Source organism: Colossoma macropomum, unplaced genomic scaffold, assembly GCF_904425465.1.
Source record: "Colossoma macropomum unplaced genomic scaffold, Colossoma_macropomum, whole genome shotgun sequence".
In the NCBI taxonomy this organism is placed as follows: Eukaryota; Metazoa; Chordata; class Actinopteri; order Characiformes; family Serrasalmidae; genus Colossoma; species Colossoma macropomum.
In genome coordinates, this window is record NW_023495329.1 from 12,717 (window position 1) to 22,928 (window position 10,212).

Consider the following 10,212-nt stretch of genomic DNA (forward strand, 5'->3'; position numbering starts at 1 on the left):
CTCAGCGCTATGGGTCTGAAAGGATGTGTAGCTGATCAAGAAGAACCTCACTGAGAAAAGGAGACGGACACATCAAACAAAGCTGAACAATGGACTGACCACCCCAGAGTCCAGACCTCAACACCACTGAATGTGTTTGATTATTACATTTTGTGGGAAACGTAGTAGTAACCACAAAGTCCACAACCCAGCAGAATATGCAAAAATGCAGCATTTGGATACAAACAAAGCAAATTTCCTTCCTTTGTTCTTGCATGTCCTTCTCTTTTCTCTGATTCTACTCATATCCTCCTTTTCTTCGTACATTTATGAACATTTTACTGACGTCAGGAGGCTCTGAAAAAGGGTAGCAGTTAACAGCACTGGTGTCAGTGCTGAATATTGCTTTCACTTCCGCTTTTATCTGATGTTCTAGAAGGGCTTCTGTCTAAACTAGACCTAAATCAGCACCTGTATCCTGCTATTATACCTGGTGTGTATAAGTGAGATGGAAGAGTGCAAGTATGAGTGCAAGACTGCTTTCTCCAGTGCTTCTGGACTTTATGAATATGTGGTGATGCCATTCGGACTCACTTTCCATCAGTGACATCCATCAACACTGTGTCCCACATGGTCGGGTCAAAGTTGCAGGGAAACACCTTCAACTCGGTCACTGGTGCCCACTATGGCCTATAATGCAACACTTTTAGAAACATACCTTTGCAAAGTGTTGGCAGACAGATGAGATCTATTCTCTGAAGTTTTCTACTTTTTTGATTATTCTGGAATGTTTTTCTTGGATGATTCTCTCCAAGCATTGCAACTTGGATTTGTTTGCCACCATCCAGTTACATCGTTGTTTGTTTTTTAATCCTTAAACCACATTCTAGAAGTCATTACAAATTATCATTGAACTGAAATCGTTCTTCAGAAGACTGAGGTAATGAAAGATTGCATGCAACAATGCTCCTAAAGCATTAAAGCCCTGTGAGGTCTATTCCTGTTGCAGTACTATGAATGAAAGATTTCCTCTTTCCTCTGAAATATATAAAGTTTTAAGTCATCCAAACTCTTAGACCTAAAAGAATCTTAGACCTAAAATGTTCTGGTAATTCCATCCTTCTTTCTTCATTTACTTTCACATCTCTTTTTTCTCAGTGCTCTATGAACTTGGGACTTGTCACTGGAAGAACGCAGTTTCTATGGTTCAGATTACATTTATACACTTTATACACAAGTTATTTATTATTTTTTGTAGTAAAAAATGTTTGAATACTAATAGTAGTAGTAAAGAGTCTGTCTTTTTACTTGTGCTGGTGTCCTAGAACAGTTTGGTTATTTCACTAAGAAGAGACCTGTGGTATTACTAAGGCCTGGAATTTAAAAGGTAAAAGAATGAGTGAAAAGTGGAATAATCCACAATAATCACTACGTATACTACACTACTACATATGAAGTCATGCCATATGGACTCGCTTCTCATCACTCATCACTGATGTCCATCATTGCTGCCTAGACTTATCAGCATGTACTATATTAAAACACCTTGTAATGATGCCTTTTCTTTGTGTGGTACTGCCAGTTCACGGACAATGTTATGCCATATACTGTATAACATATCATCTGTTGGAACAAACCTTCTCTCTCCAGTTTAATTGGAAAATAAAGGTTGCCATTTATATTGTGTCAACTTTTATGATGAATGGACCAACAGACACTGTGAAAACATTATTTAGAATAAAAGTTTTTTTCTAAATACCTGAATAAACTTCACAAATCTGAGGTACTGAAATAACTGCAGGAAACATTTCTAAGTTCTAAAAAATCCACTGAATCAGAGATTTGCTCTTTTGTGTGAAATGGTGCTCCACATTTGCAGATCATCCAGACTCTTTATTCCTCTCTGATTTAGATTTGCTGACGTCTCTCAAAAGTCATTTCACCTCCACTTTCAGCTCACTATGTGACCTTTAACACACAGGCCTCGATTTCACTTGGACAGAAGGAGCTCCTGCAGAGGGAGCTGGAGTGAGAAGAGCAGGATTCAAGACAAACCAATGACCTGTTTCCTTTCAGACCAGTTAATCTCACTGACCACTGGCATGGAAGGGGGGGTGCAGGGGCACAAGCACCTGCACCTCTATGGACCATACTAGAACACTCTGTAGACTCATTCAAGCTACTGCAAAGTCCCTCAGAAATCTGACTCATTAAATTTGTGTGTAGCTTTGCCTTTCAGCTCTGATTACTCTGAAACATTCCCTCATGTTTTTGCCTTTCTGTAGTTTTTGACCCTGGGTGAAAATCAGTTACCGCAGCTACAATCTGCTGGAATACAGAGCCAACATAAAATCAATTACTTCAGGACGACACTGAATGTGTTTGTCACAACTAATGTACAGATATTTTAAACCACATTAAAGAAGTCAAGTTTTTTTCTAAATACCAGAGTAAACTTCAGAAATCTGAGGTACTGAAATAACTGCAGGAAACATTTCTAAGTTCTAAAAAATCCACTGAATCAGAGATTTGCTCTTTTGTGTGAAATGGTGCTCCACATTTGCAGATCATCCAGACTCTTTATTCCTCTCTGATTTAGATTTGCTGACGTCTCTCAAAAGTCATTTCACCTTCACTTTCAGCTCACTATGTGACCTTTAACACACAGGCCTCGATTTCACTTGGACAGAAGGAGCTCCTGCAGAGGGAGCTGGAGTGAGAAGAGCAGGATTCAAGACAAACCAAAGACCTGTTTCCTTTCAGATCAGTTAATCTCACTGACCACTGGCATGGAAGGGGGGGTGCAGGGGCACAAGCACCTGCCCCTTTTCGCCTCAAAATTAATAATGCCCCTTTTGACGGGCTCTAAATGTTTAATATGTCGCTGAGCAAAACCTGGGTAAAACTTCAAGTTGTCCCTGGAGGGCAGAAAGAGTTCAGTCGCTTCTGCAATTTCATACAATGGCTTTAAATCACCAGGCTGACCACAGTGCTGCGGTTTCTCTGCTCAAACGTTTTTTTTTTTTGACTGCTGCTTTTCCCACGACAGCATAGGAAAAGGAACATTACCATAAATTCTACAACTCTTGAGACTGTGAAGGATGTCACTCCGTTTTGGCAATAAATATATGTCATTATGAAATGTCCACATTATAGACGCAATGCAGTCTGATACTAATATAATGTTTAGATATCTTAAACCACATTATAGAAGTCATTACAAATTATCATTGAACTGAAATTGTTCTTCAGAAGATTGAGGTAATGAAAGACTGCATGCCACAATGTTCCTAAAGCACTGAAGTCCTGTGAGGTCTATTTGTGTCATCCAAACTCTTAGACCTAAAAAAATCTTAGAACTAAAATGTTCTGGTAATTCCATCCTTCTTTCTTCATTCACTTTCACATCTCTTTTTTCTCAGTGCTCTATGAACTTGGGACTTGTCACTGGAAGAACGCAGTTTCTATGGTTCAAATTACATTTATACACTTTATACACAAGTTATTTATTATTTTTTGTAGTAAAAAATGTTTGAATACTAATAGTAGTTGTAAAGAGTCTGTCTTTTTACTCGTGCTGGTGTCCTAGAACAGTTTGGTTACTTCACTAAGAAGAGACCTGTGGTATTACTAAGGCCTGGAATTTAAAAGTGAAAAGGATGAGTGAAAGAATCCACAACCTGTGATCACTACAACTATGTAGTCATGCCATATGGACTCGCTTTAAATCACTTATCACTGATGTCCGTCATCCCTGCCTAGACTTATCAGCATGTACTATATTAAAACACCTTGTAATGATGCCTTTTCTTTGTGTGGTACTGCCAGTTCACAGATACTGTATAACATATCACTGTTGGAACAAACCTTCTCTCTCCATTTTAATTGGAAAATAAAGGTTGTCATTTATATTGTGTCAACTTTTCATGATGAATGGACCAACAGACACTGTGAAAACATTATTTAGAATAAAATCTTGTTACATTAACTGACATTGAAAATTAAGAACATTCATCCCTTCTCCAGTGAGGCCACATTTCTGGAGATACGACATTCCGATTCACCTCCCATCATCACTGACTTCCATTAAGATGGGTTCTAACCAAATCACTATGGACCATACTAGAACACTCTGTAGACTCTTTGCAAGCTACTGCAAAGTCCCTCAGAATTCTGACTCATTAAATTTGTCTGTAGGTTTGCCTTTCAGCTCTGATTACTCTGAAACATTCCCTCATGTTTTTGCCCTTTTGGATTTATTTGTGTTCTGTAGTTTTTGACCCTGGGTGAAAATCAGTTACCGCAGCTACAATCTGCTGGAATACAGAGCCAACATAAAATCAATTACTTCAGGACGACACTGAATGTGTTTCTCACAACTAATGTACAGATATTTTAAACCACATTAAAGAAGTCACTTGTTTTTTCTAAATACCAGAGTAAACTTCACAAATCTGAGGTACTGAAATAACTGCAGGAAACTTTTCTAAGTTCTAAAAAATCCACTGAATCAGAGATTTGCTCTTTTGTGTGAAATGGTGCTCCACATTTGCAGATCATCCAGACTCTTTATTCCTCTCTGATTTAGATTTGCTGACGTCTCTCAAAAGTCATTTCACCTCCACTTTCAGCTCACTATGTGACCTTTAACACACAGGCCTCGATTTCACTTGGACAGAATGAGCTCCTGCAGAGGGAGCTGGAGTGAGAAGAGCAGGATTCAAGACAAACCAATGACCTGTTTCCTTTCAGACCAGTTAATCTCACTGACCACTGGCATGGAAGGGGGGGTGCAGGGGCACAAGCACCTGCCCCTTTTCGTCTCAAAATTAATAATGCCCCTTTTGACGGGCTCTAAATGTTTAATATGTCGCTGAGCAAAACCTGGGTAAAACTTCAAGTTGTCCCTGGAGGGCAGAAAGAGTTCAGTCGCTTCTGCAATTTCATACAATGGCTTTAAATCACCAGGCTGACCACAGTGCTGCGGTTTCTCTGCTCAAACGTTTTTTTTTTTTGACTGCTGCTTTTCCCACGACAGCATAGGAAAAGGAACATTACCATAAATTCTACAACTCTTGAGACTGTGAAGGATGTCACTCCGTTTTGGCAATAAATATATGTCATTATGAAATGTCCACATTATAGACGCAATGCAGTCTGATACTAATATAATGTTTAGATATCTTAAACCACATTATAGAAGTCATTACAAATTATCATTGAACTGAAATCGTTCTTCAGAAGATTGAGGTAATGAAAGACTGCATGCCACAATGTTCCTAAAGCACTGAAGTCCTGTGAGGTCTATTTGTGTCATCCAAACTCTTAGACCTAAAAAAATCTTAGAACTAAAATGTTCTGGTAATTCCATCCTTCTTTCTTCATTCACTTTCACATCTCTTTTTTCTCAGTGCTCTATGAACTTGGGACTTGTCACTGGAAGAACTCAGTTTCTATGGTTCAAATTACATTTATACACTTTATACACAAGTTATTTATTATTTTTTGTAGTAAAAAATGTTTGAATACTAATAGTAGTTGTAAAGAGTCTGTCTTTTTACTCGTGCTGGTGTCCTAGAACAGTTTGGTTACTTCACTAAGAAGAGACCTGTGGTATTACTAAGGCCTGGAATTTAAAAGTGAAAAGGATGAGTGAAAGAATCCACAACCTGTGATCACTACAACTATGTAGTCATGCCATATGGACTCGCTTTAAATCACTTATCACTGATGTCCGTCATCCCTGCCTAGACTTATCAGCATGTACTATATTAAAACACCCTGTAATGATGCCTTTTCTTTGTGTGGTACTGCCAGTTCACAGATACTGTATAACATATCACTGTTGGAACAAACCTTCTCTCTCCATTTTAATTGGAAAATAAAGGTTGCCATTTACATTGTGTCAATATTTCATGATGAATGGACCAACAGACACTGTGAAAACATTATTTAGAATAAAATCTTGTTACATTAACTGACATTGAAAATTAAGAACATTCATCCCTTCTCCAGTGAGGCCACATTTCTGGAGATACGACATTCCGATTCACCTCCCATCATCACTGACTTCCATTAAGATGGGTTCTAACCAAATCACTATGGACCATACTAGAACACTCTGTAGACTCATTCAAGCTACTGCAAAGTCCCTCAGAATTCTGACTCATTAAATTTGTCTGTAGGTTTGCCTTTCAGCTCTGATTACTCTGAAACATTCCCTCATGTTTTTGCCCTTTTGGATTTATTTGTGTTCTGTAGTTTTTGACCCTGGGTGAAAATCAGTTACCGCAGCTACAATCTGCTGGAATACAGAGCCAACATAAAATCAATTACTTCAGGACGACACTGAATGTGTTTCTCACAACTAATGTACAGATATTTTAAACCACATTAAAGAAGTCAAGTTTTTTTCTAAATACCAGAGTAAACTTCACAAATCTGAGGTACTGAAATAACTGCAGGAAACTTTTCTAAGTTCTAAAAAATCCACTGAATCAGAGATTTGCTCTTTTGTGTGAAATGGTGCTCCACATTTGCAGATCATCCAGACTCTTTATTCCTCTCTGATTAAGATTTGCTGACGTCTCTCAAAAGTCATTTCACCTCCACTTTCAGCTCACTATGTGACCTTTAACACACAGGCCTCGATTTCACTTGGACAGAATGAGCTCCTGCAGAGGGAGCTGGAGTGAGAAGAGCAGGATTCAAGACAAACCAATGACCTGTTTCCTTTCAGACCAGTTAATCTCACTGACCACTGGCATGGAAGGGGGGGTGCAGGGGCACAAGCACCTGCCCCTTTTCGTCTCAAAATTAATAATGCCCCTTTTGACGGGCTCTAAATGTTTAATATGTCGCTGAGCAAAACCTGGGTAAAACTTCAAGTTGTCCCTGAAGGGCAGAAAGAGTTTAGTCGCTTCTGCAATTTCATACAATGGCTTTAAATCACCAGGCTGACCACAGTGCTGTGGTTTCTTTACTCTGTTTCTCTGCTGTTTTTCCCATGACACCATTGGAAAAATGCAGTAACATTAGCATTGATTTTACAACTATAAATATATATATAAGAAATGTTATTATGAAATGTCCACATTATAGAAGCAATGCAGTATGACACTAATATCAAGACGACGTGCTTGGAAAGTGAAGGTTTATCAAAAAACAATGAAGCTTCATGGCCTTTTAAATTAGCACTATACCCAAGTTTGACCAAAGCTTTCCTGGCCAGCTGCCTGACTTCCTATTTGCGTTAGTCACAAACTCACTGACCTTCGCTGTTACACCTTCTGTTCTTCACTTCTTATTAGACTTTTTTGTCCTTTTTTAAGTGGTGCAGCAGTGACACTCTGGCAGCTGTACAGGTGCAGCGAATTGCTGCCCGATTAAAGGTAGGATGAGGAATTCAAATGAGAAATAGGCAAAGCAGCTTTGTTGCAGTGACTGTAGTCATTCTCAGTTTACCGAACTCTCTTTGTTTTCTGACATATTACGCTGAATCAAAGTCTGACCACTGCCAGAAAATAAAATCTTTAAATCTGCTGCCGTATATTGTTTACATTGCAATAATTACAATCACTGTGGGGCCTCAAATGGACACATAGTCCTGATCAGGCAGATAAGAGGAGTTTTCATAGCTTTTAGCTCTTTAATATGTTTTGCTTAAATCTTGGTTAATGATCATCAAGAACTATATCAATATGTTAGGATTATTGAGGAAGGTTTGATATTTACAATTGAATTGCTGGCGCATTTTAGAAGCATTCTGCAAAAAACAGATTAATAAAGTGATTAAATATTACATTGTGATAATGTTTATTTAACAGGGCATTTATTAAGATTAGGTCTGTTTTTGGTTCTTGAGACAAGAAAAATGTACATTTTGTTTGTATAATTAAAATCAGATCTGCATACAGAATAGCACGGTATTAGAATAATGTTGTCTATAATGGTATTTTCATGTACTGAAAAAATCCCAGTATGACCTCCCCCACAAAATGCCCTTTTGAAACACCTCAGCCTCACTTTACCAAGTCTGCACCCCACTGTCAGTGACCATACAAGGCAGGATGTGTTCACTTCCTCCTTCACAGGTCTTACATGCCACTAACTGGTCACTTTGCTTGCATCCACAGTGAAACAATTTTATATCCAAAGTTGGGCTGATTGTCTAAGGCTACAATAATACAACATTAAAGCCTGGATTCAGTCTCATCAATATAAATCTGGATGATGTAATTATAGCCCTGCGGAAACTATAAATATAACTGAAAATATAACATTTGAAGGTATTTCCATTTAGGAGGTGAAGGAATGAATTGGTACCACACTGCAAATGTTTAATTATGGACTAAATCTAAAGTACATCAGTGCTATTCCATTTTTTGAAACCAGTTAATGACATTTCCCAGATGATGTCTTTGATTGGTTTATATAATATCTTGCTGACAGACAACATTTTACTCTAATGTAAAAAAAAAAATGTAATTGTGTAAAATGAAAAAAATGTAATTTTTTCACAATTCTTGTTACCTATGGTGTGCCCCAGGGCTCAGTTTTAGACCCCTCCACTTTGTGATATATTTAAGCTTGTGATATACTTAAGAGTAGCAATTTTCTAACCACTGTGGTTTTAGCATTGTAATGCAGATGTATGTGAGTTTAACCTTTCAAGGACTGAATAAATACAAACTTTCTCAAAATCACTGTTAATACGTTTTTGCATTTACTTTGATGGTACAAGTGTGACATTTTCACAACTTCTTCAGAATCTTCTATCAGAAAGTGTTTCATTAGGTCACAACCTGACATCTACAAAGCAATGAGTTAAAGTAGCTTTGTAAGTGAGAGCATTGTGGGAACTGTAGTTTTAGAGTTCTGTGCTACCAATGTGTGCGTTTGTCCAAAGCAGCAATATAACTCCTGACCCACACAGAGTCTGGATCCACACACAACGTCTTTCCTTTTTTAGTATGAAATCTGCAGGAGAGGACAAACAATAATTAAAAGCAGGAAAATAATCATTTTACTCAAAAATGAAAACATTCATTAGAGATCATGCTAAGGTTTAGTATTTACAGTATAAGGTATTTACAGTTGTATACCGTTTATTTGTGGAATTTATCATATTAGGAGAAAAATGAACATAAACTGTGGCCTGTGTAAAAGTTATGGCACCTTTTGTATTGTTTTATGCTAAACTCAGTAAATAAACTGAAATTGGATGCCATATTTAAGTTTGTTACATGTAGAGAATGTGCTAAATTATTTCTGCTTATTTTCACTTAGATCATTACTACTCACATAATGGCTTTAGTATGGCATTCATCGGGTGTCCATGTGTAGGACTCCACCAGGTCCAGAGGGATCTCCATGTTAGTCCAATGGGGACAGCAGCCACACAAACAAGCTGGAGCTGCAGGGATCACAAACACCGCATTTAACACCACAACCTCAATACACAGATACCTGATACTCTTTGTGATGAAATTTGCTCCATCTTTATAATCTATAATAACACTGACAGTAACACAGCTCAGTGTGTTCAGTCCACTCACCACTAGAGGTCAGCTGGAGAGAGCAGAGCAGCAGCAGCACCAGCAGAGCAGACAGGATCCTCATTCTAGCAGAGCGTCTGATTTCAGCCAGAGAGACGGAGCTGGAGAGAGTGGAGGGTCTTCTGCTGTGTGTTGTGTGTCAGCACACCTGCGTTTCTGCTCTCTTTTCTCTCTACTGCTTGTTTGCTCTCTCCCTCTCTGTCTCTCTCTATAGGTTGAGTGAGCTGTCATTCATCGTCAGATGCATTGTCGGCCGACCTATCAAGCCCTGTGTTGCAGCAAAAGGGGTGGAGGCCAGTTTAATTTTTACCTCTGTTCTGGCTGTATTTTTACAGAATTTCACCCGTAGTCTGTTTGTGTGCAAGCTCTCTTTCTCTCTCTCTCTCTCTCTTTCTGTCTCTTTTTCTCATGCTGATCCCCTTGGATGGAGAACAGGCAGAGTTGAGCAGAACACTTTGAAAATGTAGTGATGGCTGAAAACTGAATACACTGTGTTTAGCAATGTGTTCCATTACAGTGTATATAAAGTAATCAAAATATATTCAGAATAAGTTCAGAATACTTTCAGAACACACATTGATAAGGCAGATTGGAAAAACTCTTTTTATTTAATTCACTCTGTTCCTCTCTGACACTGTTGGCAGTTCTCTTCATGTAATTCTTTTCTTAATATGTT

At 38.2% G+C, this 10,212-nt stretch overlaps 1 protein-coding gene across 1 annotated transcript; it reads right to left on the bottom strand.

Annotated features, from left to right (window-relative positions):
• Positions 1-8,681: 8,681 nt before the first annotated feature.
• LOC118801784 (C-C motif chemokine 13-like) lies at positions 8,682-9,775 on the bottom strand. Its single transcript, XM_036562151.1, has 3 exons — positions 9,537-9,775; positions 9,283-9,394; positions 8,682-8,958 (listed from the first exon to the last, which is right to left on the bottom strand). The coding sequence occupies exons 1-3, from the start codon at positions 9,598-9,600 to the stop codon at positions 8,862-8,864; spliced, it is 273 nt and encodes a 90-aa protein (XP_036418044.1). The 5' UTR covers positions 9,601-9,775; the 3' UTR covers positions 8,682-8,861.
• Between the last annotated feature and the right edge of the window lie 437 nt (positions 9,776-10,212).